Source organism: Liolophura sinensis, chromosome 1 (assembly GCF_032854445.1).
Source record: "Liolophura sinensis isolate JHLJ2023 chromosome 1, CUHK_Ljap_v2, whole genome shotgun sequence".
Taxonomy (NCBI): domain Eukaryota; kingdom Metazoa; phylum Mollusca; class Polyplacophora; order Chitonida; family Chitonidae; genus Liolophura; species Liolophura sinensis.
Genome location: NC_088295.1, coordinates 20,709,861 through 20,728,618, shown reverse-complemented (window position 1 = coordinate 20,728,618; position 18,758 = coordinate 20,709,861). Strand labels below are relative to the sequence as shown.

Below are 18,758 nucleotides of genomic sequence, written 5' to 3'. Positions count from 1 at the left end.
AGGTAAACGTATTAGCCGGTGTGTTGCGTGACACACATGATGTTGTTTTGAAAGGTCATCTCTATTTAATATGTATATTTGCACACTGCCCCGCAACTAACAGCGGGGTAGAATTTCAACCCCCATTCTAAAATAGACCATTCTAAAAGAGACATGTACCTACTGCCTCCGTTAACTTTGTCTCGGTACTGTAGGATCTCGAATGAGTCAACCCCGTGTGTTTTACTGCACAGCTTTCCCCTTTAATTGATTCAAAGAAAAGATAACTCTGTAAGCCAGATATTGACAGGTGAATGTAATTGGGTTATTTCCCCTCATTCTCTTCTCGAATGAATTCATCAGAATTTTCTTTATCAAAAGAACATGATAACAGCACTAGACCACAGCAAGATTTTGGAGGATGGTTTCCTTTATCATTGTAAAATAATCCATCGTTTGTGATCTGCAATTTACAGGATTCTGATTTTAGATCAGCGTTTCATTCATTCGTAAACATTTCGTTCATCTTTCCTCAGATGGATGGGTATAAAACGTAAATGACAGATATTTAACCTTACTTTTGCTATACTCTACCAGGTCGTAAGAATGAAAGAAAGATAACTGCGTATATACATGTACTAGTGTCTGTATTTACTGGTGCTTAAGGGCTGAGAACATTTTGTTCTATGTTGACACAGAGAGCTTGTTCTGTTTCTGGACATCTCATGATGGACAAATAACATCATGTACGGGTACTCTAGACAACCTTTGATGCCACATGGTCTCAGTTTCTCTGGGCCATGAACATAATATTCTGTTTTTTTTTTTTATGGCGAATGTGCAAACCAGTATACAAATAAAATCGCGAAGGAAGTCCACTAAACTTCGAGCAGAGACACCACTTGAAGCTTCCAAGTGACGCTGGGTCCTTATCGATATCAAGTTATCGAGGCAGAGTACCAGTCACTCAAAACCTAGACTTTCCTACCTTTATTCGAGGAGAGTTCAAATTCTTGTCCCGCGAAATTTAACTGCTCTCCGCAAACGGAAGTCTACAACTTCTGCAGTTTGCTAACTAAAAACGCATTGTCTTTTTGGCGACATTGAGCGACTACACGGAACAAGTATAAGGAGCATTTCACTGGTGAGAGAAGTAAGACATGTAAGTATACACAGGCTTCATTGCATTGTTTCCTTTATTGGTGTCTGACGTGCAACATTGTCGAAAGAGAAGGTCATGTTAGAAACTGAACGGTACCAGATGAGATCTCATTTGTCAATGCTAAAATTCTTTTCGCCAGCCTTTTAAATCTCGTCTTGGAATTTGTTAACTTTTGGGGAAGATGTTCACACGAAATCTTCAGAGCTTCTGAAGGGTTACCTTACATATTTTTTTTCCCAAGTCATGACAGTGTTCCCGCCGAGTCAAAGTCAAACCGAGGCTCGTAGTGCACTAGAATCACATCGATATAAACTCAACATGTGTCACAGAGTGGGGATTGCATCACTGAGGGTCTTTGCACTAAAATATATATGTGGACCGGGACCCTTGTCGAACGTTGTTTTGTTGGAGAGGCCTACTTCTATTGTGTGTATAACGGTACAAATTACAACGTAGAGCTACCACTCGCTATTATATTAAAAACAAAAAAAATTATCACGTATATCAATTTCAAAGATGACGATCATTTCATAATGTTTCGCACATAGTTTACATTTCTCAATAATTGTCGTCTTTATGACCTCCTTTTCCTTCTTACGTGACTACATTTATATATGATGTAACTATTGCAAAAATTTAATCTTCTGGGTTCATTGTATCCTGTCTAAATTATCACATTAATTTTTTTCTTCAAACACCACATTGTGAAATTCTTCTGAAACTTAATCATTATGTCTATTTACATGACGACAAGTTTCTGGGTATTTGGTTGCTGAGTGTTTAAACTAAAATACAACAACCACAATGAAATCGTCAGCAAACTTTTGAAATCTACCAGTATTGACAGTGCTGGGTGCTGATGTCGTCACAGGCTTTTCTTTTCAGCTCCAAACAATTTATTTAAGGTCAGATCAACTCTTTGTATACATATAACTGTCCGTCCTCATATATACAGTGATCTTTACGAGAAGATTTTACTCCATAAAGCCTCGAAAGAGAAGGTGAACTGGCATTTATATCTTCTTGTAAACCCGAAACATTCAAAGCATCAGTCAACAGAAGCATTACTTCGAATTACTCACTTTGGCCATGGCTATGTTTATTTTTTCAGATTGGTGTCATGTGGAATCCTCAAGGTTTTTTTCCGCCATTACCCAAGCTGAAACGCCTCGTGCAGAGGAACGGAAGGACCAACTTGGCATTTCAGGCTATAACTGGCAAGAAGGAAAAATTTTTGAAAGACACTTTCACTACACTGATAGAGTCGCAGTGGCGTTGGAATTTGATCCTATTTATCGGGGGATTTGTTATTTCCTGGCATCTCTTCGCGGCTTATTACTACAGCGTGGAGTGGGCCATGAGCCGCAACAGCAACTCTAGTAGATCTCAACCGTGCATCACTAACGTCAACACCTTTATATCCACCTTACTCTTTTCCATCGAGACCCAGACGACGATTGGCTATGGGTCTAGGTACGTCACGGAGTCATGTCCTCTTGTCTTCCTCGTCGTCATGTTACAGTCGCTTTTTGGAATAGGTTCTCAAGTTGCTTTGGCAGGAATTATCGTCGCTAAAGTAAAACGGGGCAAGAAAAGTGCCAGCACAGTGATCTTCAGTAACAATGCGTGTATATATGAGGAAGACGGTGAGTTGCTCTTGGCAGTTCGTTTGGCGGACATACGCCGATCTCTAACACTGTTACAAGCACACGCCAGGGGCCAGTTCATCAAGAAACAGTATTCCGCCTCCGGCCATCTGCCGGTTAAGTCTTACAATCTCAAAATGACAGGAGAAGATGGGCAAGCCTTTCTGTTCACTGCATGGCCGACTGTTATCGTGCATAGGATAAATCAACAAAGTCCCTTGTGGAAAATGTCCAGAGATGATTTCCTTCAGCTGAACTTTGAGCTACTCGTCATTTTAGAGGGCGTCGTCACGAACACTGGCAATCCATTCCGGGCCTGTGTCTCATTCCTGCCTTGGGACATTTCATGGGGGCATAGATTTATCCCGCTTGATTTTATTGAACACGAGGATTGCACCAATGTTGATTTTGCAAACTTTCACAAAACGCGTGCAGTAAAAACGCCTTGGTGCAGTGCGCATGACTCACAAGTCCACCGCGTTTATCAGATCAGACGAGTTCGAGGTGTGACGTCAGTGCCAGCTTCTTTTCTAGTCTCTCGGGAAGCCGAAATTAAACATGACGCTGCCGATACTTACCTCGGCTCTCTTACTGTGATTAAAGGCCGTGACTGGTTGTGACGACACAATCCTGGCTTGGTTCTTTACAGAACACATATATAGAGCTTTAACAGTGGTTTCTTTCGTGTTGATTTGACAAAATGAATGAAGACGTTAGGCATTTCTGTCTGAATTCTGTTGAGTAAAACTACATTCACAATGAGAAATTGGTTGTTTTTTTTTTGTTTTTTTTTGCTTTTACCGTCAGGGGCGGTGGATCCAGGGTTAATACTGGGTCTCGCTTAACACCTGAAAGTGCCACTCTGGTCAAAATACAAATATGACAATGATATGAAAGAAATCCTACGGAGTAAGCCTAACACTATGTTTCAATAGGATTTTGATGAATAACACTATTTAACCCACATTACTGAAGATTCCTTGAAAAACAAAATCTTCTCGGCTGTGCCCGTATAACTTTCTGATGTGACGTGGTAATATTCCCTGTATGACGTCATATTAGGCAGATGTGACGTTGAGTAATGCATTTCCTAACACCAGGCAAAGTTAGGGAAGCAATTCAGACTATCCCAGTCTTTATCAATTCACCTTGCTTTTAAGACACAGATGTTTTGACACCAAAGTAGCTCCTCAAAAGAGGATATTGTAACTTCCTCCCTCGGCGTTCAGTAGGAAGGGGGATAGTGCAACGACTGGTTGACCCGTGTCAGTATAATGGCTTGGGTGGGGCGGCTTTCTTGCCTTTGATAAGTCATCCAGGTGAAACAGCTCTAGATTAAAGAGCTGGCAATCCGTCCTTCACCCACATTTGTACAGGCCGCTTCGGTGGAATAATGGTTGTAGAGCGCCTGACTCTAAGCCTGGAGACCTTGGATCAAACGGGGGTCAGGTCATACCAAAGGCTTTAAAAATGGCACTTTGCTACTGGCTCGCTAGGTGCTGAGAGGTTAGAACAGCAAGAAGACACAGTATATGTACACACAGCTAGTGACTCCTCGTCGTCATCTGACGTAAAACCCCAAGCACTCATACATACATTACATACATACATACTTACACATTTATACCAATGTGTTTTCCAGTAATATCAACACGAACTTATCAGGAATAAAGTCGACTTACATTGAGTAGTATATATAAAGAAAAATCGTGCAATGTTAGTTTTAGTGTACTATGTATAGGTTTGTACAAAAATGTCTGTTATAAGTAAGATGAAACCTTGGCCCGAGTTCGAAAACGAAACTACGCATAACAATACTGTGACCCTCTTTCACAAAATTAATATAATTGCTTGTAAGCATGACATTGCTTGGCTTGTACGTGTATATATATTCAATGACGTTTAACCTTAAAGGGGTATTTTTATACACTATGAACTAATAACAGTGGCTAACAGCTGTATGTCATTGCGTGACGCAGGCGTTTGATACATGCGCATGTATTATCTACCACACGTATAATCAATTGAGCATACGCTCTTGAGTTAAGTAGGTTGTATCTTATACGCGTGCTCACATATACATATAGCCCGTACGTATAGTTCCTCCTTGGTGCTCAAAATAAGTGCAGTTGTATGGGCCAAGTATAAGCCTGGTGGTCGATTTATCAGTTGGGTGTCATGCTTAGCACAATGGGAATCGTGAAAGTTCCACCCATACAACACTAAAATCAATATTGTTTGAAAGCAACCCTGGGGGCCTCCGTGGCTCAGTTGGTTAGCGCGCTAGCGCAGCGTAATGACCCAGGAGCCTCTCACCAATGCGGCCGCTGTGAGTTCAAGTCCAGCTCATGCTGTCTTCCTCACCGTACGTGGGAAGGTCTGGCAGCAACCTGCGGATGGTCGTTTCCCCCGGGCTCTGTCTGGTTTCCTCCCACCATAATGCTGGCCGCCGTCGTATAAGTGAAATATTCTTGAGTACGGCGTAAAACACCAATCAAAAAAATAAATGAAAGCCATCTTAAACTCCAAAACACCATTTTTACTTCTCCTTTACCCCCATATGACACGCCACTGAGTGCATGCATTTCACTGCGATCTGGAAGATTCACATTTGTTCATCCATTTACATAAAATATATACCGACATCGATCGATATCAAAAGTGTTATAAAAATGAATAAGGTAAAGAGTAATTGGAAGCTCTGAATTTTATACTCTTCCCCTCAACGAAGTTAGGGATGGGGATATACTGGAATCACCGTGTCTGTCCGTATGTCTTCCTGTCTGTAAGGACGATTTTGTCCATGCATGTCCTCCCAAGGTGAATCGTCACCTTGGCATACACCTTGCCTACCATCTGAACTTGTGCATGCTTAAGTTTAATGGCAATCGGGTAAGTATTATTTTCATAATTATACTTCATTTAGAAATTTATGAAATAGTGCTTTTCCATGTATTCAGATTTTGTCCGTGCAACTCTTTCCTAAGTCCTGAACCTATTTCCATAAGACTTGGCATACATCTTCGCTGTGATCTAAACTTGTACATGCTTCGAAATTCGTTTTATAACACAATTTCAACCATATTTGGGCGTTTCAACATGAATATTGGAAGTAATGCAAACATGCATTTAATTTTTGTATATATACCCTATGTTTTATTAGACTGAGAGTAAATAATCTAGATACATACATTGGTAAGCAATAAAATTATATGACTCTTATAATGGAAAATGTTAAGCCATTATATACAGTAAAAATGGTGCACTTGTGCAGTTCATAAATTTTATATGTAACAAACCGTGTATTCTCACAAACTCCATACAGTTCAATTTATAAAGTTTCTTCTGGTGCACAGATCTTTTGTCATTATCAATCACACCATCACTATAGGGAATGTCAACGACATGCACTACATGTCTGTATTCTGTATACTATACTTCTCTTGAGACAAAGAAATAACACGCTGAGTTTAAAATGAAGGGTACATACATGGATTTTACCGGTATGGACATCTAAATTTTTATAGTACCTCAAAATTATACTGTCCGCATTATTTGCGATGAAATGGATTATACTTTATTATTCACCATGCACTCCTACATTTCACATGCGTGTCGTGTCATTGATCTCATATATAGTGTTGTTTTAAAAATGTCACTTTAATAAATAGTTTAAATTGACGATTTGGTAATTAGGGTTAGTACACGTTGTCGTATAAGTCGTAATGGGATTTTACCAGATTTGACAACCATTACTCAAGGATGTGTTTGGGTTGTGACAACATCCATCTTCAAGCTGCAATTTTGAACATGTAAGTGTGACACCTTAATTTGAATTTAAATTGGTAATGCAGTGTATACGCAAAATATATCTGAATGGAATCAGAACCATCCAGCTGTAATCAAACCTTCATGCCAGTGAGACTATTCCTTTATGACATTAATAAAATGCCATTCAACGCCAAAACGATATATAGGTCTACAAGAGTTCAAGTGTATGTCGAATTCAAATAAGTGGCGTGTAGAATTTTTCACTCATTTTCAATACGAGATCTGTATAGTACATTATACAAATACATACTCACCCTGATCTATGTACGTCGTATACATAAAACATACGTCAGTCATAGGAAATAGAAAACACATTCCAACACACGGCAAAACGTTTTTTAAGACAGAAACAAAGCACAGTATTTAGTTAAACATAGTCCATGGAATATCAGTTGATGTGGCCATGCAAGTACCAGAACAGCTATACACATAGTGAGATACAAAAAAATTGCTGGAAAATATATGGTTCCTGGTCTTAAGGCCCAACGATATGGTGAATACACGTCGAACAACTGTCTTAGTCTTCTACAATTTCTATGGCTTCACCGTCAAACAGGAGGATATCTCTCAAACTTAGGGTGATTTTACTGTTATTCTCCCGGATTTTAGTCTTGTATTCTTCTACGTCTGTTTTGATCACAGCCGGTATCCTGATAGAAGAGTCTTGTCGTCTAGCCAGGCGATAGGCCCACAGGCGACGATTTCCATCCACCACTCTGTCTTCCTCGTACACCCTGTACACTGTGACCGGCGGGATACTGATCTGTTCGCGTGTCGTACTGGTTAACAAATCTCTAGCAACGCTCCTCAGCGGTACGCCAGCGTTGACGCCGGATAATGTGGAAGGGATGGATTTCTTGGTGTACTTCACGTTGTTTGGATCCAAGTATGTGTGAGAAGCTGCCCGTGGTATATGTAGGCTTCCAACACCTGCTACAATGTCACCATGTTGTTCATTCCTGTTAAGATGATCCAGCAGACGAAACACTTCAGGAGTTACGGGAGTGGTGATCTGTCGTCTGAACGAAAGAGTCCTGCTGTTGTTGAGGTTTAGTGTCTCATATCTTGTCCCAAAGCTCGAATCGCGCTCAGATGTTGTGTTGTTATTGATTACGGCCAGAGCATTATCCGGCTTCAGATGCCATGATCCACCAGGGTTTCCTCGTACACGTATTGTTTTACCTTCATTGTAAGTGGTGAATTTATTGCTTGGAATGTTCCAGTATGAGGACAGTATCACGGGAATATCACGACAGCCTCCCAGACGTTCGTATTGCTGAAACACCCATAAACGTCGGTTATCGGCACTCCAGTATTTTTCATCTCGCGTATAGACTGCTATCGTTGGAATGCTGTCTACTGTTGTTTTACCCTCACATAATTTGTCCAGAGTTTGTCCAATCATTACATTCCTATGGTTACTTCTCTGATCAAATACATTGTTAATTGAATCCTGCACGTAGCGAATTTCAGATGGGCGTAGACGCGACATTTTTCGCTCACCTAACTGCCCCTATGCTGACTCTAACTGTATGGCAACTTACAATTGCTTACCAGGCTTATTCCTATAAGTTGTCGAACGGGTTTTTCCATTTATAGCGAAAGTGAAAGTGGGGAACGTTTACACAGACTCATGTGATCTGCATTTATATTGAACAACTTATCTGTGTTATGTTCACCTTGCAGCTGAATGATGTCTTCGTGACTCCTGTAGGCTTGTCATGTATAGTGTGTAAGAATTAGTTTTTCGTTTATAAACACTTTTGTGCTAAATTTTGAAAAAAATATTATCATAGAACTATGTTCATTAACTAGAGATGTATTTTTTTATACTAAACATGTTAAATGTTTAATTGTAATGTGGTGGATATTTCTTGTAACAAATTTTCAGGTAAGCATGACTGTATAACGTGTTAATATTTAGTGTAAAAATGTATTTATTTATTTATATGACTGATGTTTTACGCAGTATTCAAGAATGTTTCATTTATGCGACGGCGCGCCAGCATTATGCTGGGAGGAAATCGAGCAGAGCCCGGGTGAAACCCACGACCCATCCGCAGGCTACTGGCAGACCTTCCCACGTATACGGCTGGATACGAGAAGCCAGTCTGAACTGGATTTGAATTTACAGCGACAGCAGTGGTGAGAGGCTGCTGGGTAACTGCGCCGAGCTGGCCAACTTTGGTGCAAAGCAGTCTGAAAAAGTTATAGGCTGTATCACCATCTATATGGACAATGTTGTTATGTGAACGACTGCCGTCAGTTTCTAAATTTAGCTTGCCACTGTTTACATACGCTGAGTTCGGCGCCTGCTGTCTGCCTCTGCCTTAGAGTGTTCCAGTGTTTCGGTGCCTGTTTGTTTACATCAAGTGTTGAGGAATTTTCCTATTCTAGACAATTCCACCAGGCTATATAAGACCTATGAAAGCAGGTCAAACGGAGATAACAGAGAACGGAGAAAGGAGAATTATTGAGAGCTTGGATGCTTTTGCTGTGTATTACTTTAGTAGGCCATTTGTGCTGAATTTTGGTGTCTCTATAGCCTCTGGCTTTGTTATATCCTATCTCCACCGAGCACTTGTTCAGTCTGAACTTGTATGTTTAATATGTGCTCTTGTATACACAGTGCTTATTAGTACACGGACCCTGTCTGTGGAATTTTGTGTATATTTCGTCATACACTCAGTTATACTGTGGATTTTCCCTCTTGTGAATTTGCCTCTGAGCATTTATGCCTGTGTGATATATATATTGTGGAATATATGCGTCCGTTTGGACTTGACACCGTAAGTACTTTAGTATTTGTATAGATACTGCTATCCTTTCTTGTTAAACTTAAATACCTTCGTATTTGTATAAGTCTTATTATCTGTTCTTGTTAAGCTAATAAATTGTTGTAAAATAAAATCTGCTGGTTTTGGTTACTTTTTTGTGCGGCTAAACTGTCGTGTATTTCGAACAAGCCATCTCTTTATAATACAGACAGTTTGGGTCGTAACAATGTATACATATTCATAATCCTGCAGTCTACTGTGCCATCCGTGACCTGTGGTAGTTAACTTGCAAGCGCAGCACAATGACCTCGGAGCCTCACGAGTGCGATCTTTGTGAGCTCAAGTCTAGATCATGCTTGCTTCCTTTCCAGTTGTACCTGGGAAATTGCGTGGGTTCGTGTGTTCCCCTCGGAGTCGTGTGTTCCGCTCGGGCTCTGTGTGGTTTCATTCCATGTAACATGAGTACGGCTAAAAACATAGGCCTATGCACAATCAATTAATTAAATAAATCAATAAATAGATAGATAAATAAATCCTACAGACTACCTTTCCATTATCAGGGGTGTATCATCTATATCGCAACAGTACAAGGCTGTGAAACTGTGTCAAGTTATAATTATTTATTCATAACATTTGCACAATCAAATAAATGAATAAATAGATTCTGCCTGTTATTTTTCCATCACCGAGGAAATATCGGCTATAGATCGCCACAGCATAAGGCCGTGAAAATACATATTAATTATAAAAGTTACATTCATACTAATACATTTATACAACTGTCTATTCGATTGATATCAAGATGGACTCATCAGGAATAAAGTCGAATTACACTGAGTAGTGTATATAAAGAAAAATCGTGCAATGTTAGTTTTAGTGTACAGAGTATAGCTTTCTATAATAATATCTATTACAAGTAAGATGAAACCTTGGCCCGAGTTCGAAAACGAAATTAGGCATAACAATACTGCCCTCTTTCACAAAATTAATATAATTGCTTGTAAGCATGACATTTCGGGAGATGTAACATTTGGCTTGTACGTGTATAGGCCTATCTATATATTCAATGACATTTAACATTAAAGGGGTATTTTTATACACTAATGAACTAATAACAGTGGCTAACAGCTGTATGTCATTGCGTAGCGCAGGCGTTTGATACATACGCATGTATTATCTACCAAAATAAAATGATACGATTCCAATGATGGGAATGTTAAGCCATTATATACAGTAAAGGTGCGCTTATACAGTTCGTAAATTTTATATGTAACAAACTGAATTTAAACAAACTCCATACAGTTTAATTTATAAAGTTTCTATTGGTGCACATATCTTTTGTCATGATCAATCACACCTTCACTATAGGGAATGTAATCAAGGACATGTTTATATTCTACACATGTCTGTATTCTGTATTCTATACTTCTCTTGAGACAAAGAAATCACACGCTGAGTTTAAAATGAAAGGTAAATGCACGGATTTTATCGGTACGGACATCTATACCTAAAGAAATGGATTATGCTTTATTATTCACCATGCACTCCTACATTTCACATGCGTGTCGTGTCATTGATCTCATATATAGTGTTGTTTTAAAAATGTCACTTTAATAAATAGTTTAAATTGACGATTTGGTAATTAGGGTTAGTACACGTTGTCGTATAAGTCGTAATGGGATTTTACCAGATTTGACAACCATTACTCAAGGGTGTGTTTGGGTTGTGACAACATCCATCTTCAAGCTGCAATTTTGAACATGTAAGTGTGACACCTTAACTTGAATTTAAATTGGTAATGCAGTGTATACGCAAAATATATCTGAATGGAATCAGAACCATCCAGCTGTAATCAAACCTTCATGCCAGTGAGACTATTCCTTTATGACATTAATAAAATGCCATTCAACGCCAAAACGATATATAGGTCTACAAGAGTTCAAGTGTATAATGTCGAATTCAAATAAGTGACGTGTAGAATTTTTCACTCATTTTCTATACGAGATCTGTATAGTACATTATACAAATTACATACTCACCCTGATCTATGTACGTCGTATACATAAAACATACGTCAGTCATAGGAAATAGAAAACACATTCCAACACACGGCAAAACGTTTTTTAAGACAGAAACAAAGCACAGTATTTAGTTAAACATAGTCCATGGAATATCAGTTGATGTGGCCATGCAAGTACCAGAACAGCTATACACATAGTGAGATACAAAAACATTGCTGGAAAATATATGGTTCCTGGTCTTAAGGTCCAACGATATGGTGAATACACGTCGAACAACTGTCTTAGTCTTCTACAATTTCTATGGCTTCACCGTCAAACAGGAGGATATCTCTCAAACTTAATGTCATCTAGCCAGGCGATAGGCCGGCCCACAGGCGACGATTTCCATCCACCACTCTGTCTTCCTCGTTCACCCTGTACACTGTGCCCGGCGGGATATTGATTTGTTCGCGTGTCGTACTGGTTCACAAATCTCTAGCAACACTCGTCAGCGTACGCCAGCGTTGACGCGGAAAATGTGGAAGGGATGGATTTCTTGGTGTACTTCACGTTGTTTGGATCCAAGTATGTGCGAGAAGCTGCCCGTGGTATCTGTAGGCTTCCAACACCTGCTTCAGTGCCACCAAATTCTTCATTCCTGTTGAGTTGAGTCCTCTGACGAAACACTCCAGGAGTTACAGGAGTGGTGGTCTGTCGTCTGGACGAAAGAGTCCTGCTGTTGTTGAGGTTTGTTGTCCCAAAGCTCGAATCGCGCTGAGATGTTGTGTTGTTATTGATTACGGCCAGAGCATTATCCCGCTTCAGATGCCATGATCCACCAGGGTTTCCTCGTACACGTGTTGTTTTACCTTCATTGTAAGTGGTGAATTTCTTGATGTGATCAAGTTGTTCATGCCTGTTGAGTTGAGTTTTCTGACGAAACACTCCAGGAGTTACAGGAGTGGTGGTCTTGTCGTCTGGACGAAAGAGTCTACTGTTGTTGAGGTTTGGTGTCTCATATCTTGTCCCAAAGCTCGAATCGCGCTGAGATGTTGTGTTGTTATTGATTACGGCCAGAGCATTATCCCGCTTCAGATGCCATGATCCACCAAGGTTTTCCTCGTACACGTGTTGTTTACCTTCATTGTAAGTGGTGAATTTCTTGATGTGATCAAGTTGTTCATGCCTGTTGAGTTGAGTTTTCTGACGAAACACTCCAGGAGTTACAGGAGTGGTGGTCTGTCGCCTGGACGAAAGAGTCCTACTGTTGTTGAGGTTTGGTGTCTCATATCTTGTCCCAAAGCTCGAATCGCGCTGAGATGTTGTGTTGTTATTGATTACGGCCAGAGCATTATCCCGCTTCAGATGCCATGATCCACCAGTGTTTCCTCGTACACGTGTTGTTTTACCTTCATTGTAAGTGGTGAATTTCTTGATGTGATCAAGTTGTTCATGCCTGTTGAGTTGAGTTTTCTGACGAAACACTCCAGGAGTTACAGGAGTGGTGGTCTGTCGTCTGGACGAAAGAGTCCTACTGTTGTTGAGGTTTGGTGTCTCATATCTTGTCCCAAAGCTCGAATCGCGCTGAGATGTTGTGTTGTTATTGATTACGGCCAGAGCATTATCCGGCTTCAGATGCCATGATCCACCAAGGTTTCCTCGTACACGTGTTGTTTTACCTTCATTGTAAGTGGTGAATTTCTTGATGTGATCAAGTTGTTCATGCCTGTTGAGTTGAGTTTTCTGACGAAACACTCCAGGAGTTACAGGAGTGGTGGTCTGTCGTCTGGACGAAAGAGTCCTACTGTTGTTGAGGTTTGGTGTCTCATATCTTGTCCCAAAGCTCGAATCGCGCTCAGATGTTGTGTTGTTATTGATTACGGCCAGAGCATTATCCGGCTTCAGATGCCATGATCCACCAGGGTTTCCTCGTACACGTGTTGTTTTTACCTTCATTGTAAGTGGTGAATTTTCTTGCTTGGAATGTTCACAGTCTGAGAACAGAGTGTCACGGAATATCACGACAGCCTCCCAGACGTTCGTATTGCTGAAACACCCATAAACGTCGGTTATCGGCACTCCAGTATTTTTTCATCTCGCGTATAGACTGTTATCCTTGAATGCTGTCTACTGTTGTTTTACCCTCACATAATTTGTCCAGAGTTTGTCCAATCATTACATTTCTATGGTTACTTTTCTGATCAAATACAGTGTTAATTGAATCCTGCACATACCGAATTTCAGATGGGCGTAGACGCGACATTTTTCGTTCACTTAAGCACAGCTATGCTGACTCTAACTATATGACATCTACAGGTGCTTACCAGGCTATTTCCTGTAAATTCTTAAACAGGTTTTTCCATTTACATCGAAAGTGAAAGTAGGGCACATCTACACAGAAACTTGATCTGCGTTTATAATTGAACAACTTACCTGTTATCTTCACTTTGCAGCTGAATGATGTCTTTGCCACTCTTGTATGCTTGTCATGTATACTGTAAAAATTAGAGTTCCGTTTGTAAACACTTTTGTGCTAAATTTTGAAAAAAAATATTATCATGAAACTATGTTTAGTAACTAGAGATGTATTTTATACTAAACACGTGAAATATTTAAATAGTAATGTGGTGAATATTTCATGTAACACAAATTTTCAGGTAAGCATGACTGTGTAACGTGTTAATATTTTAGGGTAAAAATGTATTTATTTATATGACTGATGTTTTACGCCCGTACCCAAGACATAAAAAAACATATGCACCATAATTAAATAAATCAATAAATAGATAGATAAATCCTTTAGACTACCTTTCCATCATCAGGGGTATATCGTCTATAGGGCCACGGTATAAGACTGAAATTGCGTCAAGTTACAGTTATTTATTCATAACATTTGCACAATCAAATAAATGAATAAATAGGCCCTGCCGACTACTTTTCCATCACCAGAATGTAAATCGGTTATAGATCGTCACGGTATAAGGCTGTGAAATTACACATCATTTATGAAAGTTTTTAGGTATTTATTCATATATATTTTTTTCAGATAAACTCAAGGATATTTCAGTTGTGGGATCTCTATTGGGATTATGTTGGGCGGAGGAAACAGGCCCGCGTAGAGCCCTAAGAAGAACAGTTCCCTTCGCTACATAGGTAAGATAGTAAATAGTAAGTCTATATATACACGCCCTTCTTGATCAGAAAAATTGCCTGAAAAACGCTAAATCAAGGGTATAAGGTATTGGACGTGTTTCAAGTTTAGAGCTTAATTGGTCAGAAAATGAAGACCAAAATGAGTCTGGCATCTACAAAAACAGAATCAGAGTCCATTGTTATTCTTCCCAGCCATCCACGGGAAAAGCAAATCACTAACAACAGATGAAAGGCAAAATCTTCTTCCCACCGAGATGAACGTTGACAATGTGATGGAATGTTATTTGAATATGAATTGAAGTGCTTCAAATTAAATTCACTGATGACGTTGAGTTCGAGTGTATGTATCTGTAGGCCTACATCCATCACGAATCGTCAGTTTTAGAGTTAATGTATTTAGATTCTTTATGTTTTGAGGCAGCGGGTCGTGGTCGATTGATTAACATGCTTACAACGGTTTCCAACCGCTATATAGAACTCAGTCCCTAATGGTCCTCCAAATGGTAGGCCTACATCCTATCTGGGTTCCCCAGGTTAGGGTTCCCCAGGCTCAGTCCAGTTTGCTCCCAACATAATGCTGGCCGCCCTGCCGTATAAGTAAAATATTGTTGAGTACGGGTTAAAAACACCAACCAAGTAAATAAATAAATAAATAACCAAACGGTTTATGCTATCTCGCCTTTGTAGTATTTGTTAGATCTTGAATGATACCTGACGATTTCAACCACGTCTTAAGCTATTAGTGCAAAAAGTGGTATGTCAAGGTTATTTCATCAAACGCCTTCATTCTAAGTTTTACTAGAGCATCCGCTTCGGGAGCGGTAGACCCGGGATCAATCCTGAGTCCAGTCACACCTAAGACTTTAAAAGAGGAAGTTGTAACTTCCCTCGCTTGGCGTTCGGCTTGAAGGGGATAGTGCAATGATTGGTTGACCCGTATCAGTATACTGGCTCGGGCGGGGCGGCTTACTTACCTTCGGTAAGTCGTCTCAGTGAAGCAGCACTAGATAAAACAGCGGTAGAAATCCGTCCTGTAACAAGAAGGTACATTACATACGCCCTCAGGATTCCTTCGTCGTCATATGACTAAAAAATTGTTGTGCACGACGTTAAATGCCAAGCACTCACTCACTCTAAGTTTTACATTGAGTATAATTCTCTTGTAAGTATCTAGAATCTCTGGCACTCTGCTTCATAACTGCGTCTGGTTTCGCTTAACCTGTGGCTTGGGGCCCGTATATTCAGCCGCGTGGAATTAGATCGCCTTGTTGGATATGAATAGTTGCAATCAAAGCACATCCGAGATACAAGTTTGATTATCGACAAACTTATAGACTGATAGGCCTATAATCTATATTCGGATGCTGATTTCACTCATTTGTCTAGAACATACCGTGCGTCTTACAACATCATTGAGAACTGCTGGGCTGCACGAATCTGACTTTACTTCATACCGGTAATCCTACTTTATATACTTCTTTATAATTCTGGCAGTTTGTGTTGAAGGTTGTTTTGAGAATTGGCCGTGCGGTTACTGATCTGGAACGTCCATTTTGGTTGACAACTGGTATACGATGTCTGTTTTGATGCCACGGAATCTGTGAACTCCCCAGCCTTTCGTTATTCATGGTGACAATAAGTGGCCATGCAGTGCTCAACTGTCAACGATCGATTGTGGTGTACGTAGGCTGATGGCGAAGTCCTAAAGCTCTAAAGTCCACCGTGGTAGTGTAGGCCTACATAGGCCTACCTGTACGTCAAACATGGGAAAAGCCATCTTTGAGTAATTTGCCAAATGTGAGTGGTTTTGCCTCAGACACTACATTAATTAGGTTTCCTCTGTGCATACAACTATAACCAGCAGTAGCTCCACGTACCCCTATACCTTCGATAACACTACGGTAGTGTTAGTAAATGTGTAGATCGAGGTAGGCTACGTGAAATTAGACCGCTATAAAGTGTTAACTTCTGTTATATTATTACCGAGGGAAAAGTAAAGATCACACAGCCTTCTGAATGAGCAGCGTTTAGACATAGACCTGCAGGCGTGGAATACGATTCCAAGGACTGTATAACAAAGACGCCAATTAAATGACAAACGATTCGCATGATTAGTCTGGTTCAGTTACATACGGTATTTTGATGTGACTTGAAGCGATTAGCGTTATCTGACGTAAGGGGTAAAGAACAGCCAAGCGCACTATGAACTCTCCAGCGAAAGGAGGCGTGAATATTGATTCGCATGCAACAGCTACAAAAAGATTTGCCCCATTAATGGATGTCACTATCTACTCTATCACAGCAACATCATGATTGAGAGTTACGGACCAGTCACACAAACATTGCTGGGGACTCTTTTCACGTGGGGATTGACAGCTTTAGGTGCTGGATTTGTGTTCATTTTTCAGAGTGGGCAGGTGAGTGTTGGTGGAGTTTAACAACATCAACAACGGTGCCCTCTTGACCACTTGTTACTGACACTTGTGACAGTGACACGTTGTCGGATAGCCAAGGATATCGGTTGTGATCTTTTAATATGGGTTTAGACGTAGATCACAGCCGAGGAGTCATTCAGGTTAAAATAGTGGTATTTAAAAACAGCTTAGCGCGTAAAAACTCCACGCCACAAAAATCTGTGCGAAATGAACCAATACATGCATTTACCAGGCGAAACTCCGATAAATTACGTTCACCAAAACATTCTCTGTGGGAGTTTTTTTCCCTCGGTCACGTTTCCTGAGAAATCTCATGTGATCAAGTGTCTAAAAGGGGTGTGTTTTTTGGGGGAAGCCAAAAAATGGGGAGATGTTTTATTTTTGGGATTAAAAGTTTTAGGTGTTGATATTGATATTGTCGGTATTACCATACATTCCAGTATAATCCCCCCATCCAGTGTATCATATACCTGCCTGTGTACCTGCCGTGAAGCGATGTCATACAGTGAGTTATGCGTATTTGTACATGGATGAAGCATATCTGTCTACAAAGACACTCACCTTTTCATTGGGAAATTTGTCGGAATCAAACTTTTGTCACATAGCATCTCTGATCCATAGCCCAATGTCTATACCGCTGCGGCACTTGACTGGTTGTGAAGAACAAAGTATTTATGACCGGTAATGGAATGTGATAAATTCAGAATGTGAAATGCAAACATGTCATTTGACATGTCACGTGACGTGCGCTGAAGAAATGTCACGTGACATGCACAGAAGATTGTGTGGTGATGGTAGTACGTTCTACATGTATAGTCATGTGATACTGATTTGTGGTTTATTATGCATTTAAGTATAAAATGCTGGATTTTGAACATCATTACAAAAAGATATGGTGAATGACACTAACACGATTGTCACTGATATATTTTTACTCTGTGTGGTATATTAATGTTTATTTATTTATTTATTTCATTGGTGTTTTACACAGTACTGAGGAATATTTCACTTGATGTCGTCTACACAGATGCTGCATATTTGGCGACATTTGAATGAATGAATGATTATGGCTTAACGCCACATCGGCAATATTTCAGCCATATCGTGGCGACCGACATTTGAAAAGGGTCTCCTCCCATAAGGTTAATTTCTATACTTTCGCTGTGTAATGTAAGTATACGCTGCATATTCAGCTACATTTGGAAAGGGTCTCTTCCAAATGAGTGTACTTCTTTACTTCCGCTGTGTAATGTAGGTATACGCTGCATATTCAGCTACATTTGGAAAGGGTCTCTTCCAAATGAGTGTACTTTCTATACTTCCGCTGTGTAAATGTAGGTATACGCTGCATATTCAGCTACATTTGGAAAGGGTCTCTTCCAAATGAGTGTACTTTCTATACTTCCGCTGTGTAATGCAAGTATATGCTGCATATTCGGCTGTATTTGAAAAGAGTCTCTTCCAGTGAGGTTATTTCTATACTTCAGCTGTGAGTTACAAGCACTATTTGATGATTGACAAGAACAAAACCATAACTGAGCTTCAATGTAAATTGAAAAGAGAGGCCATATATCATGTGTTATGTATGACCATTTGCAAACTATCAAACTGTGGTGGCTGCTCTGGTTTTTCTCTCTATGCTGTAAGTCTTTTATTATAGTATAGTTGATGACTGAGGAAAATTTCAGACTGTGCAGTGAAAATGATGGAATTAAGGAACATTTATTGGAACATCAATTTCGTTGAAAATTATATTTGAACATCTGCTGGGACGG

The 18,758-nt window shown here is 39.9% G+C and overlaps 3 protein-coding genes across 4 annotated transcripts in view; 2 read left to right on the top strand and 1 right to left on the bottom strand.

Annotated features, from left to right (window-relative positions):
- The first annotated feature begins 2,261 nt into the window (after window positions 1-2,261).
- On the top strand, window positions 2,262-3,544 carry LOC135461643 (inward rectifier potassium channel 2-like). Its single transcript, XM_064738825.1, has one exon. The coding sequence runs from the start codon at window positions 2,262-2,264 to the stop codon at window positions 3,405-3,407; it is 1,146 nt and encodes a 381-aa protein (XP_064594895.1). The 3' UTR covers window positions 3,408-3,544.
- Window positions 3,545-11,890: 8,346 nt separating this feature from the next.
- Window positions 11,891-13,351, bottom strand: LOC135470074 (uncharacterized). The gene has a single exon (XM_064748851.1). It carries the CDS (start codon window positions 13,349-13,351, stop codon window positions 11,891-11,893), a length of 1,461 nt encoding a protein of 486 aa, XP_064604921.1.
- Window positions 13,352-16,823: 3,472 nt separating this feature from the next.
- LOC135466992 (zinc transporter ZIP11-like) overlaps window positions 16,824-18,758 on the top strand; it is an 87,858-nt gene continuing 85,923 nt past the window's right edge. For both annotated transcript variants that reach the window (XR_010444161.1, XM_064744749.1), the window contains exon 1: window positions 16,824-16,965. Coding sequence is in view for 1 of the 2 variants with exons in the window: in XM_064744749.1 (XP_064600819.1) it covers window positions 16,858-16,965 (108 nt within the window). In the remaining variant the exon portion in view is untranslated. The remainder of the gene's footprint in view (window positions 16,966-18,758) is intronic.

What these genes read in the sequence shown, in the direction of transcription:
- LOC135461643 (XM_064738825.1), top strand. Translation starts at nt 2,262, where the DNA reads ATGTGGAATCCTCAAGGTTTTTTTCCGCCATTACCCAAGCTGAAACGC.
- LOC135470074 (XM_064748851.1), bottom strand. Translation starts at nt 13,351, where the DNA reads ATGAAGGTAAAAACAACACGTGTACGAGGAAACCCTGGTGGATCATGG.